Source organism: Chionomys nivalis, chromosome 20, assembly GCF_950005125.1.
Source record: "Chionomys nivalis chromosome 20, mChiNiv1.1, whole genome shotgun sequence".
Lineage (NCBI taxonomy): Eukaryota > Metazoa > Chordata > Mammalia > Rodentia > Cricetidae > Chionomys > Chionomys nivalis.
The window spans coordinates 16,008,926-16,028,114 of record NC_080105.1 but is presented as its reverse complement, the minus strand read 5'-3'; the positions used below and the strand labels follow the sequence as shown (position 1 = coordinate 16,028,114).

The 19,189-nt window shown below is 42.2% G+C and overlaps 1 protein-coding gene across 1 annotated transcript in view; it reads right to left on the bottom strand.

The window, feature by feature from the left end:
- Positions 1-13,566: 13,566 nt before the first annotated feature.
- The window catches only part of Cpe (carboxypeptidase E), a 93,527-nt gene continuing 87,904 nt past the window's right edge, over positions 13,567-19,189 (bottom strand). The window contains exons 7-9 of the mRNA XM_057752826.1: positions 19,009-19,108; positions 15,793-15,911; positions 13,567-14,252 (exon numbers count right to left, since the gene is read on the bottom strand). Of these exons, the coding sequence (XP_057608809.1) occupies positions 14,154-14,252; positions 15,793-15,911; positions 19,009-19,108 (318 nt within the window). The 3' untranslated portion in view covers positions 13,567-14,153. The remainder of the gene's footprint in view (positions 14,253-15,792; positions 15,912-19,008; positions 19,109-19,189) is intronic.

The window sequence follows — 19,189 nt, the reverse complement described above, 5'->3', positions numbered from 1 at the left end:
TTAGTTTTAACACAGAGAAGTCTAGAAAAGCAGAGGAAGAGAACACCAAGGAGTAAAGAAGACAGAAGAGAAGAAGAAGGGACGGTATGGAAGTTTCTGATGGAAAATATACACCCAAGGGCTAGGTGAGTAAGAAACACAAGCAAAATCACTACCATCACACATGCTGCAAAAACTCACAAATAATGTGTTTAGGTTTGGATGTGGGTTAGGGAAAACCACAGAGTTTTTTGTGCTAGAAGCTTAGTACTAGAGCCTTAAAGAAGTGGGGAATGGGGCAGCATAATAAGACCATCGGGAGTGTGCTAGTCTAGAACCCTGAGGAGTGGAGAAGGGTGCAGAGTAGTTGCACCATCGGGAGTGTGCTAGTCTAGAACCCTGAGGAGTGGAGAAGGGTGCAGAGTAGTTGCACCATCAAGAGTGTGCTAGTCTAGAACCCTGAGGAGTGGAGAAGGGTGCAGAGTAGTTGCACCATCAAGAGTGTGCTAGTCTAGAACCCTGAGGAGTGGAGAAGGGTGCAGAGTAGTTGCGCCATCGGGAGTGTGATAGTCTAGAACCCTGAGGAGTGGAGAAGGGTGCAGAGTAGTTGCACCATCAAGAGTGTGCTAGTATAGAACCCTGAGGAGTGGAGAAGGGTGCAGAGTAGTTGCACCATCGGGAGTGTGCTAGTCTAGAACCCTGAGGAAGTGGAGAAGGGTACAGGGTATCTACACTATTGGTAGTGTGCTAATCTAGAGCCTTGAAGAAGGGGGAAATGTAGCATAATTAGGCAATCAGTAGTGTGCCTCAGGAGGAATTTACAAGGACACTCTTTGGGGAGTCCAGTTAGTTCCTGACAGGGAGTTTGTTATAGAAGATCATGATGCATGTCCCATTCTCTGACTTCCTGCTGGTCGGGTGACACCCAGACCCACCCCACACACACAAGCAGTGCTGCCAGGGTACCCTCTGCTACCAGGTCCTCACCAAATCTCAACAGATTTCAACATCTTATACTTGAATCCCTCAAGCAGTTTGGAAAAAAAAAAATCTGATTTTTACATAAAGTGCCTAGCATGAGGAATTTTATCCTAGCAGTGGTTGAAAGACTAATATAAGACTAGGTTTGAAAGTGACTCCTGGATAGGAAAATAATGACTTCTCCTTCCCCCTCTTTTTTTCTTTTGTTTTCTGTTTGTTCACTTGTGTGCTGCTGCTGTAAGGCCCACTCAGGAACTGGGGAGGAGGCCTGAGCTGGCAATCACACAAATGACTTTTTTATGTGAGACCATAAAATTTAATTTTCTGGGGACACCGAGCAAAGTGGGTAATCTCTCTCTCTCTCTCTCTCTCTCTCTCTCTCTCTCTCTCTCACACACACACACACACACACACACACACACACACACCTTCAAAATGTTAGGGTCTTTCTTTTTTCTTTATTTTTCCCTTACCTTTTTTCTGATGTCTTCCTTTCTAATTTTATTTTTTCCCTTACATCTTACATGCCCCAGCAAAATATTTAAGTCGTATAAGAATTAAAATGTGATTACATTCTATTTTTCTTTGAGTGAATGATTACAATGAATACAAGTTTAAAAAAAAAGCATGTTTCTTATTTCCCTTACATGGTTAAACATTTTACATAGTACAGGTGAATAACAAATTATTTTCAAGAACCCACATACATTCACCTCTAAGTAACTTGCTATAAATTAACAAAGTGTAAGCAAGTATATGTTTCTCAATCAGTTCTTTTACTGGCAAGCTGCATTTTGCAGTTACAAAAAAAAGGGATCAATAATTTTATTTTTTAATCTAAAAAGAATAATCTTATAAAAAATCTTAAATCACAAATCTAAACTTTTATTTAAAAAAAACAGCCAGGAATTTCTACTTTAAATCCCCAGGGAGCACACCCACTCTTCAACAGTTTTTGATTAAATCATATCAGGAAGCTGAGGGCAAAACTGGATACAAGAGATGAATCATAGCCTTGGCTCACCAACCCACCTTGAGCAAGAAAGGCATGCCAGCCAGTAATAACCGGGCTGCCATTGTTCTTGTCCCTTGACCTCAATGAGTCCCTCACTCAACTATTAAAAGTGTGCCCTTTAAATTGTTTCCCAAGATTTTTCTACATCAAAGCCATTAGTAAAAACATCTTATCTTAACTTCACTAACAATTTACATGTCAAAAATCTTTCTAAGGGTGGTGGTTGAATCATTAATCTGCTCCAGCAGCAATTCTTGGGAAACATCAACCACTATTATTGTAAGAACCGGTGGCAGTGGCCAGAGAGGGGCTAGAAACTTCCTTAGAGTTTCCATACAACTCAGAGATTAGGGGGGGACTTGGTACCCACTAGGGCAATAAGCAGAGCTATGGTCAATAGTAGTAGGAGAGGCCCCCAAGACTATTCCTCGGAGGTTCTGCCTCTCTGCAACTCCCTTGGCAAGATTTTGCTGTGCTCTGAATTCCAATGCTGCTTGTTGTTCCTCCCTCATGGCCCCCGACAGTGGATCTCAAAGAATGTAGGTGATGTCAACAGCTGTCATGCTACCTCTTCACCTTCAGTAGGTCACACGAAGCTCCCTAGAAGTCAACTCTGTCAGCCCTGGTATGAAGTTGAGAGTGCAGACTCCTGTGAGGTGATTTCCAGAACCAGATCGGAGGGGAAAGAAACATAAAAATCAAGTTAGCAGTGCTGGGATGGAATGCAGTGACAAAGTGCGGTGTTTGTCTTGTAGGTGAAACCCTCCCTGTGTTCAATCCCAGCACAGCAAGAAAAGAAAAAGGAGGAGGATGGGGGGCAGCTGGAAGTGTGAGCACAATCCTATAGGACCTAGTAAAGGATGACTGAACCAAAACCTCCAGCAAGTAATCGGTCTCCTCGTATCTGCTTGTCAGCTCAGTATCCTGAACCTTTCCAGGGGCTTCGCCGAGAGCTGTCCGGTGTAGAGCTGGAGGCCCCTTCTTACCTTCGTGACAGACAGCCTTGGCTTCACAGTAGTTCTGTGTGTTTAATATGCATTCCAGTCCATCTTGGGTTTTAAGCAAAGAATTCCATTGAGCCTGCAGCTTTAATTAGACCCCAAATAATTAGACCCCAAATCTCACAGCAGTTGTTTTAGAAACCCAGAGAAGCCATCGCAACAGTTACACGAAGCCCTGATAAAATTTTTATTATTTTCTCACCATTTTGCTCTTTAAATTCAAGATTTAAAACCAACCAAGGTGAAAACTGAAGAGATTTCTATAGCAAAAGACAGCAGTGGGTGACTGATGGGGGTGGCTACTGTGTCCCCTCCCCAGATAGCCCACTGCAGGGAACAAAATTGGGGCTGCCAGGGTGGAACTGACTTTTCAGAAATTTCTAGAATAGCTATAAACTGATGTAAGAAGAAGGAGCATCTGTAGTCAGAGTCCAGAAGAAAATTCTAAGGAACATATTTTTATTCAAACTCGGGAAATTTGACCCTCAAACCAGTGTCAGCTACCCGTAAGAGGTCCTGTCATTTTCCCTGATGTGTGTTATTTTAGGGTAATAAACTAGTGGCTTCCCAGGGATTCTGTCAGTTGGTCCGTGACTGATTTGAAGAGAGGGACTCTGTCATGCTATCACTTTGAAAAAGAAGCACGTGGAAAAGACTAATCTCTCCGTTTTACAACAATGATGACAGGCGCATGTTAGGTGTCGCGGGAGTTTGTGAAGTAAAACAGGGAGAGCCGTGGCTGCGTCCGTGTCCGATTATTGGTTAGTGATGAAGCTCTGGTTTTATTTAAAGTTCACATTGGTATGTCTTTGTTTAGATGTGTGCTGCTCATGGCCGGCCAAACACAGCACTCACTCTCTCGGCAGCAACTGCAGGTAGACACCACATTACAGGCACGCAGAACATCTGGATAAACTTCGTCGTCTTATACCGGTTTGATGGAGGTGGGTCTTGTATTTATTTGTTGTTTTTATTGGTTAATTAATAAATTGTCTAGGCCCATTTGATAGGCCAACCCTTAGGTGGGTGGAGTAAATAAAACAGAATGTTGGGAGAAAAAAGCCGAGTTAATGAGTCGCCATGATTTTCCCATTTTAGATAGACGCAGGTTAAGATCTTTTTTGATAAGCCAGCTCATAATATTATATAGAATATTAGAAATGGGTTAGATCAATATGTAAGAGCTAGCCAATAAGAGGCTAGAACTAATGGGCCAAGCAATGATTAAAAGAATACAATTTCCATGTAATTATTTTGGGACATAAGCTAGCCATGCGGGCAGCCAGATGTTGGAAACACAGCCCCGCAGCCCCTATTACAACAGAGTGGCACCCAACGTGGGGCACGAACCCACGACCCTGAGATTAAGAGTCTCATGCTCTACCAACTGAGCTAGCCGGGCTTTAAGGGTTCCTGATTCATAAAAGAATCTACGAGACATTCTACAGGACATAGCAAAAAATGACTAAACTATCTTTGGAATTTTCCTGCTTCATAAAAATGTCTGCTGAAAACTATGGGCCTATAGGCTAAAGATGGATGCCCCAACAATACAAAAGAACTTTGAATAACTATCCAGACAGCAAGATATCTCTGTCATTTCTAAAATTTAAAATTTCTTATTTCTTGTTTACTTAATTAATATTATATCCTTCTGGAATCTTTGATAAAATTAAAAAATAATTAATTATAATTTTCCTTAATTATGATAAAAATAAAATAGATATAAATATTATAACTATAATTCTTGCTTGATAACTATTTTTATTATATATAATTTTACTATGTCAAAATAAACACCTTTCTTTTTTGTTTAAACAGAAAAAGGGGAAATGATGGAGGTGGGTCTTGTATCTATCTGTTGCTTTCATTGGTTAACTAATAAACTGCCTAGGCCCATTTGATAGGCCAACCCTTAGGTGGGTGGAGTAAACAAAACAGAATGCTGGGAGAAAAAAGCCGAGTCAATGAGTCGCCATGATTCTCCCATCCCAGACAGACGCAGGTTAACATCTTCCCTGATAAGCCAGCTCATAATACTATACAAAATATTAGAAATGGGTTAGATCACCGGTTCATCTCCAGTGGGTGCTTGGGTGACTGTTCTGCAGAAACACTGATTTATTTAACAATTTATTCTGTCTGTCTGTCTGTCTCTCTCTCTCTCTCTTTCTCTCTCTTTCTCAGACAGGGATATTTAAGTGGAAGCAAGAGAGAAAATTGCTTTCTTTTGTTTTTAAGCTCGTTTACTTTGTAGCCCAGGATGGCCTGAAAGTCAGTACATAGTCCAGGTTGACCACAAATCCACAGTGAAAAGCCTGTCTCAGCTTGCCAAGTGCTAGGATTACAGGCATGTAATCCACCCCCAGCTTCTCTCTTTTTTAAACATGTTTCTGTCTTGATATTAAGTAGCAGATGACTAAAGAGTAGGAAATAGAAAATATGCATCTCATTTTCCAGAGGCTTTCAAGGACTGCTGTGAGTGGTACTTGGGCTTATGACTGAAGGCTAAAATCGTTCTGCCTGACATCCCATCCGTGTCCTTATGTTGTCCTCACTGCTGTTCCTTCAAGGCTCTTGGCAGGCTCATCAAGTGCAGGGCGCTGAACTCAAGTTGATCTATAGCGGGGATATCTAAGTGGAACCAAGTACTCCTTCAACCCCAATATTATACCATATCCCTTTTCCAATAAGGAAGCATTTACCTCATATGCAAGTACTCCCAACTGTGGGCCTTTAGTGTCCTAGATCAGGCCCCAATTTCTTAATATCAAGTCATTTCATTTATTTTTAACTGTAAAAATAATAGTGTTTCAGGGAATAATGGAATGACTCTGACAACAGTGTGCTTGGCATACAAGCAGTTGTATCTGAATTCAGATTCCAAGAATGCATGTTGGAGGAAGGAAGGAAGGAAGGAAGGAAGGGAGGGAGGGAGGGAGGGAGGGAGGGAGGAAGGAAGGAAGGAAGGAAGGAAGGAAGGAAGGAAGGAAGGAAAGAAGGAAGCTGGAAGAGCATGTCTGCACCCCCAGGGCTAAGGGCAAAAAACAGGCAAATCTCTGGGGACTGCTGCTCAGCTAGCCTTGCTCAGCCAGGGAGCTCCACATTCCAATGAGAGATATGAGGTGGGGAGTGATTGAGAAAGACTGTAAAGTCACCCTCCAGTCTCCACTCATTCTCACACAGAGATGCATGCACATCAGCACACACACATGCACACACCATCAGGTACACACACCCAAGAGCTAAGAGCATAGCTTTAAATGATAGCGGCATCCTGAGAGATAGAAGTGCTAATACTAACTTTGATTTCATTTTGAGCACATTATATGCAGTCAGTTATATTCTTTGCATATACTGATATGTTTAACATGTGCTACACAGGACCCTCACAGCCAGCCTTCTTTCTAGGTTATTCACTGAGCAGAAGTTTCACTGTGCACGGCTGCGAGTATCTGACTTTGTCTTCAGGTCATATTGGCATCAGTTTCCCACCTGATTTAAGACTCCTGTTCTTCATTTTGGGCAGTCCACCTCTGTGGATTTCCCCTGACCATAACCTGACTATAACTGTAAGACAAAATTTCGACCAAGACCAGCATCTGTGTGGCTTCCCAGGAAATCTCTCCCCTCACTGGGAAGCTGGGAGACAGTGGGAGGGTGCAGTTCTGGGTCTTCCTCTGTTGGGATGATGTAAGTGCCTGGCCTGCCCTATAAATCCTGAAACATGTCTGTCTTCAGTAAGTGTAACATCTGTGCCAAACATCACCATTTCCATGCGGAAATTGGTTGAGCTAATTAGATTTCCAGAAATTCTCATGGCAAGAAGCTATGATACAAGACATTGCACCTACTTAAATGGTGTTTTTAAAACATCTTCTTTTTGAATAACCAATAAGGAGTTACCTGACACCAGAGTATACCCATTGACATCTGTGAAAATGTCAGCTGAATGCATTAAATAGAAAAATAAAATCATGCCAAATAAGCAAGCCAGGATGGACTCAAAGACAAGTTGATGGGATGATGGGACTTTTAATCTTGCACCGCTGTTTACCAACTTATTGAGGTAAGGAACTTCATTTGAAATTATTTTGTTCATTAGTTACACGAGAATACTGAAAGAGTTCTTACCATAAAAGGTGCTCTGAAAATGGTGCATTTCAGTGCTCTACATGAAATGTGGCACAAGATACTTGCTCAGGAACGGTGAAGAAGAGAAAGATGGTGAGGATAGTGACAGACAGAAGTTGATGCTCATGAGGCTGTTCCTAGTTAGGAAGAAGAAAGTGATGGTGGTGAGAATGGTTGAGACAGTGAAGATGCTCACAGTAATGGTGGTGAGGATGACTGAGATGGTGAATATTCTTACAGTGATGGTGGTGAGGATGAGTGAGATGGTGAGAATACTCACAGTGATGGTGGTGAGGATGAGTAAGATGGTAAAGATTCTCACGGTGATGGTGGTGAGGATGATTGAGATGGTGAGGATGCTCACAGTGCTGGTTGTGGGGATGCTCATAGTGATGGTGGTAAGGATGACTGAAATAGTAAGGATGTTCACAGTGATGGTGTAAGAGGTTTTTCTTTCTATGTGTTGCTTTCATTGGTTGAATAAAGAAACTGCCTTGACCTTTTGATAGGGCAGCACTTAGGTATGCAGAGTAGACAGAACTGAATGTTGGGAAGAAAGGGAGAGAGAGAGCCACCGTGAAGCTGCCAGGTCAGACATGCTGAATCTTTCTGAGTAAGCCACGACCTCGGGGTGTTATACAGATTATTAGAAATGGGTTAAATCAAGATGTGAGAGTTAGCCAATAAGAGGCTAGACATAATGGGCCAGGCAGTGATTTAATTAATACAGTTTCTGTGTAATTATTTCGGGTGTAAGCTACCTGGGTGGCTGGGACAAACAAGGAGTCTTGCTCCCAACTACACAGTGATGGTGGTGAAGATGGTTGAGATGATGAAGATGTTCACAGTGATGGTAGTGTGAATGACTGAGAAGGTGAGGATGCTCACAGTGATGGTGGTGAGGATGATTGAGATGGTGAGGATGCTCACAGTGATGGTGGTGAGGATGAATGAGATGGTGAGGATGTTCACAGTGATGGTGGTGTAAATGACTGAGAAGGTGAGGATGCTCACAGTGATGGTGGTGAGGATGATTGAGATGGTGAGGATGTTCACAGCGATGGTGGTGAGGATGAATGAGATGATGAAGATGCTCACAGTGATGACAATAAGAATGATAATGACAAAAACAGTCATGATCATAATCTCTCAGATCAGGATAAAGCAATTTTCCAATTCCAGGAAGAGAACTCAACACCTAGTAATTACTGAATGATTCTTCGAAAGCACTGTGTGAATGGAGGAATAAACATGAAGAAAGTACAAGCAGAACCAAACTAGCTTAAAATCATAAAAAAAGAATAAAACTACAGAATCCTTCCAATACTTTAGAGTCTTATAGCTCCTGACATAGGAAAACTTTTAATAAATTTCATCAATGTGATTATTCTCTTCAGAGTCACCATTATAGATTATATCCAGCATTAGCTTGTGTCCTTCTGGTGGCCTTTACCCTACAAAATCCAGATAATTGTCCTGTTTTACAAACACAGATCCCTGGGGAATTTTACCCTGACATAAATTAATCATATAACACCACACATATCCTGAAAACTAAGTCATAATTGAGTCAATTCATTCACACAGCAATCATCTTGGAGGGAGGGAGGGTGGGAGAGGCTGGAAAGGAATTGCAGCACTTATAAAAACCTAGACTGTCATTTATTTTAAAATATCTAAACCAGAATTTTGTGTATGTTCAAGGTGAGACACAAAACTCAGAAAACATTCTATCTTGACATTTTTGAGGCAGAAATACCAAATGCCTTCCAATTTTAACCACAGAAGACAATCCTCATGAGAACCTTGAAAAGAGGAGCTGAACAACTTGTATTAAATGATGGGTTTTTTTTTTCAACTTTCCCACATGAAATCATGGGAAGATTTCAGAGACTTTCTGTATAAATAAAATATGAATACCAAAGTTCAGAGTTCTGTTTCTGCAAATAATGTTTCTCTTTGTTTATGTCAAGAACTGGAAATCAGTCTATGTAGCTATTCCCTGCACAGTGATGTGTCTGGTTTTCATTGCCCATGAGAAAAAAAGTTCAAAAGTGTTATTGAATTAAAATCAACTTCTCAGGCCCCTCCCTTTCTGATTGTTGTTACCTAGAGCAACATGACTTGGCTGCTTTTAACCCACATGTGTGAGACCCTTCACTTACATCTCCAATAAAAACCACATCGCATATTTTAGTTTGTTTTTATTTATGGTAAGTTTAGCAACAGTGTGGAAAAACATTCCCCAAATGACCTATCATCCAGGTTAATATTTTTTAGTGCGGTTTTAAATTTTGGTTTTTTTATTGTTATTATTATTATTACTATTATTATTGAGGCAGGGTTTCTCTACCTGGCCCTGGCTGTCCTGAAACCTGCTATTCAGACCTGGCTGGCTTCAAACTCCTGGAGACCCACCTGTATCTGCTTCCCACGTGCCAAGATTAAAGATTGTGCCACCACATCAAGCTCATCCGGGACTATAGTAAGAGATGTGAAACACTTGGAAGATGGTGATGATGTTTAAAGTTCACTTTTGAAAAAAGAAGTGATATGAAACTATTGAAATGTTATGTCCTTGAGGAGTTTGGGGGTTCAATACATAAGACCCATATCTTCCATTTCCTCATTTAGAACCAGCTGGGAAATAGACTAGGTGTATACTAACACAACTTTCTTACTGATAAATTATTTAAAGAAATTGTTAACTCTACCCGTTACTCTATTAATTCTCTGTGCTCATCGGCTTGGCCTCCTTCACCACACCAGAAAAGTCCTCAAAGTTTACAAGAGCTTTCCAGGGGAAAGCTTGCATCTAACTCTAGGAAGGAAAGGGGGCTTGGGTACTTCAGGCTTTTGATAAATTAGTTCCCCTTGATTGGCATACCCGGTGTTACCTAACAATTAGATAAGCAACTTCTCAAAGAATGAGTGAGGTTTAAGACTTAAGGTTGGGTGTCTTGTTTCAGTATAGCTACCTCACCACATTGCCATGAAGCCAGGGAAAGGAATTTTTTCCCAACCCCATATAATCTACCTCCCCTTAGGTAAAACTGAAAGACATTAAAACCTTGATAATGAAGGATTGCTTTCAAATCAAGGACAGTTTGGGTTACATAGTAACTTCAAAACCAACCTAGAAAATACATTTATGTATGTGCATATGTACAAGTATATTATGCATGTATGTGTCCAAAAAATTTGCGTTTAAGTGATGTTCTTGGGCACCCCAAATGATTAAAAGGCAAGACCACCCAGAATCCACTCCCAGCTTCTTGTATATGTGTGACTATTCCATTTGGTTTCTAGAGGCAGTGATGATTCTCCATGGATTTCCTGCATTTGGTTCAGCTAGGCAAGTCTGTGTCACCAATCCCAATTAAGAATATGTGAATAGAATGGACACATTACCTCCAGACAACGTAATGAGTTCAATTAGTTCTATGCTCTCCTCCCTCCAACAGGAGCAAGGGGAATTGCAAATGACACAGGTATATAGGGTGGGGCCTCCTCGAATCTAGGTCCTGAGTGAATGGGAAAAAGACTCCAAGAGAACAAAATTAGTACCCTCAAGAACAATAACAACAAAAAAAATAGAAGAAAGGAGAAATTTTCCCACAACGAGTAATCAATTTCAAACCCAGGAACAGTTTTGAAATATTTATTTACACTGTAAATATGTATCTCTGCATAAGGTACCACCAGATTGGTTTAATAAAGAGCTAGATAGCCAATAGCTAGGCAGGAGAGGGTAGGTGGGACTTCTGGAGAGAGAGAGAGAGAGAGAGAGAGAGAGAGAGAGAGAGAGAGAGAGAGAGAGAGAGAGAGAGAAACTAGGAGAAGGAATCCAGGCATGTGATTTCACAGGCAGACTTGAAGCAAGTCAGATGTGCCATCCTAAGAAGAGGTAACCAAGCCACATGGCAGAACGTAGGTTTAAAAATATGAGTTAATTAAACTATAAATTACTTGGAGAACAGCCTAACGTAAGGGAAGCTTTCATAGTTAATAAGTCTCTGGGTCATTGGGTCATTGTTTGTGAGTTGGTAGTCCAAAGATAGCCCAACAAGAAAGCTTGTTACAAGGAATGCTTTCAACCCTCAAAACAGTGGTCTATAAAAATGTCTATCTAAACGTAGGACATCTATAACATAAGGCACAGGAAAGATCACGGAAGAGAAGGCAGAAAGACTGTAAGAAGCAGAGGTCAGGAAGGATGGGGGGGAACTGTCTTGTGTTACATGGAAACCATGGGCAGCAGAAACTTGATTTTCCTTAGGGTTCAGCCCTATTGTTTTTCCTAACTCTAAGGGCTCCTCATGGGAGATTATATGTGCTTGAATGGTTTTAGAAAGCATCTCCACAGTGCTGACAAGAGTCCACAGACTACCCAGAGAGCGCTGAACCACTCCAATTGTCTGCACGTAATTAGTGTGCTCTTTTCATTCTCTCGTGTTCCAATCGGGATGATTAAGTTTTGAGCCCAGGCCAGTCATGTCCATATCTCTATGTCCAATCTCAAATCTTTTTTTTGGAAACTTTTAGCATGGAAAACCCAGCCACCGACTCAGCACCTCCATTTGTCTATCATCACAAACTTGACATCCCTGCACTGAAGTTACTTGCTTCTCATACTTCCCAATCCATTTCTTTTCATGGGACCCATAACAAGCACCCAGTTACTCAAGCACCGACTCATCTCTCATAACCACCATCTCTCACCATTCACACGGGTTCCTCATTAGACCTGTCAACCCTACTTATGAAATACATCCCAACCCACCACGCCTTACCTTCACTGTCACAGCCTTACCTGGCACCTCCTTTGGATCCCTACAGTAGACTCCTACCTGGTCCCTGTTCCTTCTTCTATTTGCAACACAGTAGCCAGAATGATCTTTAAAGTATAAACTAGGTCATGTTCCTTCCCAGCTAAAGAATGTTCAGTTAAGATCAAAATCCCAAACCTTCAATTCTGCTCTGTGAGATCACCTGTCTCCCAGGCTCTACTTACCACCACGCACATCCCTCCGTTGCAGGCCTCCTTTCTGCTAAGTCCTTCAAAAATGCTGTTCTTTCCCACTTCTCTTTTATCTGTGGGCCCAGCCAACTGACAGACTGTTAGATCTTCATGCCGTCTGAATTCACCTCACCTCTTTAGGAATAACGCTAGATGACATTTCCCAGGTGCCTTTGCAGTTAGGAATATAATTCTAAGCAATGTGTAATAGTATATGCTTTCTTGCCACTCTAGTTATACTGCTAGACTACATTTCCCAGATTCCCTTGCAATCAGGAATGCAATTCTAGGCCATGTTATTTAATCAGTGCATAGCATCCCCAGGCCTATTGGTGAAACTATACTCACATACCCTTTTGGGTGTTTTCCCCCTTTCCCAATGGCTGTGCTGAAGAAGACCACCAATGCAACTTTGATAGACAGCACAAGATGATGGCATGTCTTTCACAAAAAAAAGGGTCGTGGACTCTGCTCTCACAGAGTGTGGAGAAAGGCCACCTCATTTTTGTCTTCTGCTCAGTTCAGAACTGCTTAATAAGCATTAAACACACTTTTGTTTTGTTTGAGCCTCTAAGTATTTGAGTTTTGGTATCATGGCAGTTGCTGGGTTTTTGTTGTTGTTGTGCTTTTGGTTTTTCGAGACAGGTTTCTCTGTGTAATAGTCCTGGTTGTCCTGGAACTCACTTTGTAGACCAGGCTGGCAGTTGCTGTTATTTTAACACAGCCCTTATTATACCTGGAGCATTAACCAACCACACCACAATCTTGCCAGTGGCACATACACACACACATACACACGTTTATACTCAGTTTCCACATTGCTCCTACATAGTGTAATTCTGGGTTTGTGTGCATTAAGAGGTCACCACTGACTCCTTCACCCAGTCTCAGCTAGGATGCGCTATCGTTCCTTCCTGCCACATCCTTTCATTTTCCTGCTGATAACACACACTCACACAATAACTGTGTATATGTTTCTTTAAAGTCTGCATCCACAAGTGATCCACTAAGATCCACAGAATCAGGGGGCTTGAGCAATGGCTCAGCAATTAAGAGTACATATTGATTTCCAGAGAGGCAGAGCCACATTCCAGAATCTATGTTTGGAGACAGCGACCACCTATAACTCCAGCACCAGGGAATCTGAAACCCTTTTCTTGCCTTTGTAAACCACTCAGGTGTACAAATCCACACACACACACATACATGTAGACATAATTAAACATAAAAATAAGATATTTTTTGTAAACTCCATGAAATCAGAACCTTTTGCTCAACACGATAATGCACTCAAAGCCTGCACACAGCTTCGCATAAATTTTTTCCAATGTAAAAACTAAACAAACAAGAGGCACTGTGAAGGAAATACTTTTTTCACCATGAAACCATAGTGTTAGACAAAAAAAAAAAATCATAGAGAAAACAAACACCATGGATTGTTTTTAAACCTTTATTCATTCACAATGCAATTCTGGGCCAATCTGCAATCAAGACAAAACCCCAAACTCTGAAGGGGCATTCACAGGCTGACTAATAAAACGATACCACTCTTCAAAATACAAGCAGGAAGTGGGTTTTCATTCTGTTCAAAACTGCTTTGGAATACATCCATTTTCTTCCCAGCAGAGGTACATTAGCAGGAGCATGCTTATACAAGCACGTCGGCATGGAGACAAACGACAAGTTATACGGAACTACGTGATACTTGCAGCACAGTGCTCACAACGCCTCGCTACGTCCATTGGCTTCTTCCCGGCATCCTTCTGGGACGTTGTCACCAGTGACATTGAAAGAGCTCTATTTTTCAGCTACATGGGGATAGCAGAGAATGCTAGTGGGAGAACAAAGTAGGTCAAGACCGTATGTTTTCATCGGAGTACACTCAAGCAATATCAGTTACTACTGAAATGATTAAACATAAATCACTGTTAAATATCAACGGCGCACAATCTAAACTAAGAGAGCCGCATTGCATCTCACCACGTTATATAGATAGACTGAAGCAATCAGTCAGAAGCCTTTCTTAAAAATTTAGAGTTTCTGACATCATTTTCCACCACTCCATCAATTCTCCCTTCTCCTCCTCTTTCCTCTCAGAGAAAGACTCCAGCGCAAAGTCAACCTGAAGAGGGGAAAGATAACAGATTGCCATCAAATGCAGTTTTTACAGTACAGTATAATCAAGTTAAGTTTTTTTTAATCTGTAATAAACAAAATACGCTTTTATAGGAACCAAAATCAGAAGTCAGTTCTGCTCCGAAAGTGCTTAAATGTGAGAGCTTCCAAGGGCTCTAGCTTTGTGAGATCCACACCCATCTTCTCCCCTCCGGGACAGCCCTTTATCTCATAAGCTCTGCCTGTCAACCTCAAATTCTGTCCCGGCTGGGGTTTGAACTGATGGAAGGCAGCTCAGTGTGCTGGCGAGTCATCTACAAAGTGCTGTGAATGGTGGTGGTTGGGGGTAGAGGTCTCCTTCCAGTCTACAGAGAACCTCTCCACACAGAATGAATGAATGCTGATCTGGTCACAGTCTCCAAGTCTCCACCCACTCCTCCTCCGCCTCCCATGCTACGTGGAACTAAGTGTTCCCTGATATGCCTACTTCAGTACCTGCTTATTTAGGTGTAATTTTACACTCGCTACATTCTTGCACTATTTGAAAAACTAGGAAGGAAAAGAGTTGAACCTTTCCCACCCTGTGCCTAAATCTGCTTCCTGCCTTTCACAGTACACAGCCCCATGTACATACACACGCAATCAAATTTAATAAACTGTTTTCAAAGCCCAATATCCTTTGCTTGCAAAAACTAGTGTGAGCCGTTGCTCAGCGGGTCTGAAGGACAGTCACACGAGTGCACCACACAGCACACACAAAATAGCGATTTATACTCTGAATTCCTAGTATGAAAACAAAATGACAGTGAAGTTTCCCCCAAGCAAGTCGTATTACTGGAAACACTGCAGGCTACCATATGGTCCTGAGGCTGACATCCACAGTCTTCTGTCGCTCTTCACCTTACTCTCTGGGGCAGGAACCACAGGCAACTTATATGCCAGTCTAGCTGGCAGCTTGCTGAGGCTCCCTCATCTCTTCCTTCCAAGCACTGGATTCCAACAGGGTACCCATGTCTGCTGGGAATGGATCCCAGGTGGCTGACATGTCTGCGGGACACCCTCTTGGATTGGGGATCCAACTCTGGTCCTCACACTTGGGGAGCAAGTGCTTTCCTGTGAGAGTCATCTTCCTAGCCCTCATCAAGGGTTCATAACAGATGTTAGTTAACGCCTAAGATTATCTTACTGGCATGTTTTTCCCATGCATATTGAGTAAGGAACCGTGCTGGATTCTACAGATAGAGAGATAGCCAGCACAGAATTCCATTTATATTGCAATCAAAGTTAGAAAGTTAAAATTAAAATTTAAGTATTGCTTTTTAAGTGTTCTTATGAAACTCTTCAAGAATCAAGAGCGTATGATCAAGTCACCTAACCTTATTAGACCTCAGTTTTCTTGTCTGTTAAATGGAGAAAATAATGATGCCCACCTTGCAGGGCTAGAGTAAAGATTAAATATAAATTTCTTAAATGTGTTTGACAGTGGCAAGTGCTGAGTTATTATTAGACTATGGCTATTATTCTCAGCTGCTTTCATGACAACTTACCCCAACAGCAGGGCTGAAAGGAACCGCCACTTTCTTTGTTATTGCCAGGTAGCCGGGAGCTGAGGCCGTGAGTTTGTAGTTGCCAGGCGCAAGCAATCGCCAATAATCCCCATCCTTAGCTGCAGGAAACAGAACATGAAAGCCAGGCACACACGTGAAAGGGTAGTCACACCAACAAAGGATGCTGGCAGTCACATCAGCTCAGGATGGAGTACGTCATTAGCGTGGTTGACTTTCACGGAGCAAATTCTAGGCGAAAGACTGCAAATGTCTCCCCACCAGCCTCATGTCTGAGAGCTAGATCAAAGATACCCATGCTAAATAGTTAATAAGCCTTATGATATATGAATTTTCTCATCACATCAGTGGTGCGGGAGAATTGTCTGTATTCTGTCAGTCATGTTATAAATAAACGCTGATTGGCCAGGTAGGAAATATAGGTGGGAAAACCAGATAGGAAGTAGAAATGATGTAATGAGAACAGGAGAATTCTGGGAAGGAGGAAGTTGATTCCTCCCACTCCTGCTCAGACCACAAAAGCAGCAGGATGTGATCTGCCCCACTGAAAAAAGGTACTGAGCCACATGGCTAACATAGATCAAAAAAATAGATTAATCAAGATGTGAGAGTTAGCCAGTGAGAGGCTAGAGCTAATGGACCAATCAGCTTATAATTTATGGAGACCTATATGTGATTTTCTTTGGGGCTAAACAGTTGCAGGGTACCAGGAGGGACAAAAACCCCAACAACAAACAAGCCAGCCCTCATGTTACACATCAGGAGTAACATGGGTAAGAAGAAGCATAAAATCCCCAAACAGTAAGCTTCACCTGGGCACCATATCTTCATTCTTACCAGGTAAAGAGCTCAGGTCCCAAGGGTCTTCTAGATTGATGTTTACAAAGCATAGCCCAAGATAACCTCATTAGAATCCCCTGAGTCCTTGACAATAATCCCAAGTTCAAAAGATTTATAAAGATGTATAAGACATCAATCTGCAATGTCATTCAGGAACTGTGTTTGGAATTCTTAAGGAGACCTATGAATCAATCTCATCCATACACCCTGTGTTTCTTCTAAACCTAGGCTGGGTTCCATAGCCCCTTACACTGAGCTCACGCATGGACCTTAGCTCATCTGTCTTTCTCCCTTGATCTAAGAACCATGACAAACTACCACTCTGTACTCTGCTTACACCAACACGGCTGTAAGAAGCTTGGGCAAACACCGACAGTGGCCACTTTCTAATCCCTAAACACCACCCTTGCTCAGGCAGATGGTGGTAGCTTTCTCCCATGCCTCCCTGGCCCATCAATCTCCCATTTTCTGCGTCAGTTCTTCTCATACTCAGATACATGTCAAACAGGAAAGCTGATTTGAAAAAAAAAAATACAAGGTCTGATTGACCAGCCCAGGGCTGAGACCTTGGATTCCGCATACCTAACCCCCGGGATGATGCTGAAACCCCTAAGCGGTTCATGCTTTGAGTAACTAAGGCCTACTGGGCAGTTTACACTCTCCATTCTGCCTGTGTCTCTAACACATCCCCCTTGCCCTCACTCTCAGTTGGCATTCTGTAAGTTACTTTGTCATTAAAAATAAAAAAGTAAGAAAAAAAAATTCTCTGATTCTTTGTCTTCCTGCAAACCCAGCCCTTCCCTTCTGTCATTAATGCATTTATCCTTTGCACTTCACAACAAAGTTTAACTAAATTGTCAATGTTTTCCGGCACTTATGGCTCTCTCCCTGGTCTGCCCTGGACCAGCTCCACTCACATCACCCGCTTTGTTGATAGAGGTTTGGTCAAGAGTCTCCATGCTGCTAAATCCAGGGACTGACTCACAAGAGCAATCTTACTGGACATCTTTGACCACTCTGTCCCTCTTGAAGCATCTCTGGGCATCGAGCACAACACACTTGATTTTCTGTGTTAGGATTCATTTCTCGTTCCTTTGTGTGCCCTTAGCCTCAAAAAGGCACTATTGCTGCAGCCCAAACTGTGGGATAAAAGATCTGAGCTCACGTTCAGGTTTGAAAACCCACCAATCCCTGGGCTCAAATTTTCAACAATTCCTAGGCTTGCCCTAAACTCAGGACTTGAAATCTCACCTTCTCTACCCAGGAAAACTCTTCCCTGAGGAGGAGAGAAAAAAAAAAAAAAAACCCCTAGAGACACCTGTCTCCTGCTTGGTTCATTTCTGCTCCTCACCAGAGCAGAAGCAGCCACCTTCCTATGTCTCGCCCAGTAAAGCTCTTGTGTGAGGTTTATCAGGAGGTGTGACTCTGTGGTATTCCTTGGCTCCCGATGGGCAGGACACCTTTCCCTTCAGACCTGGAACACTTATATAGGGAAATCCTCTTCCCTCGGAGATCCCACACTTTATTGAGGAAGGCAATCTGCGTAGAGCTGTAATACCGGGGTTGGGGTTGGGGATTTCCCCTCAGAGTTCCAACACTTTATTAGGGAAAACTTTCCCTTCCAAGCTGTAACGCTTACAGATCCTCCGTTTCATTCCTTTCTAGGAATTATTCCCTAGATTAGATATCCATCCTGGGATGGAAAGAAAAGAGCATCCCCGAGTTAACAGAACAGATATCGTATGGCCCGAGGACATCAGGCTTGCGTCCTACCCTTGCTAGGGGCGCAGGGGAGTAGGATCCTAGCATGGTTCCCAGAATGCTGGCTGGAAAAGCATCCCGAGACTTGGTGGGACAGTGATGCATATTGTTGAATAAATGTATAAATTAATTTTACACGACAACGGGGCTTTGGAAAATAAAGTAACGGTTAAATAATTCTAAGGACCAAGAAGAGAGTTCTTGTTCCTATCCTTGTTCTCTGGTTAAAGGATTCCAGTGGGTCGTGGTTAAAGTAAAGTGAGCTTAATAGAAGTTCATGCTGGGTACTCAGACACACCATATGCTGGGAACTCAACTTCCACAGCTCGCAGCAACAGGGCAGGGTGCAGACAGGACTGCCTGCTCTGGGGAAAGGGCGCCACCTGCTGGTTCGAGACGTCTACATGCTGCAGACTTCCTGGGTTTCTGTTTATTCTCACAGAAAGAATTGGGGGTTCCGAGTAGGCAAAAAGGCAGATGAATCAATTAAATTATGATTAGAATTAGCACATAATTATACTTATGATAATTAGTAGTTGTCCTGATCAAGGCAAAATAACAGTAACAACAACAACAATAATAACAGTAAATACACACCCGAAGTGACATCGTGGTCTATCCCATCCACAGAGATGGTGGCATTGGCAATCGGTTTACCTTGAAGGTCACGGACAAAACCTTTAACTCCTCGGTGTATCTGTGAAGGTCAAAAACAGCCAAAAAATTCATAAAAGAAATGGCTTTACATGGTGTTTCATGTCAATCATCCCCTTGTTTT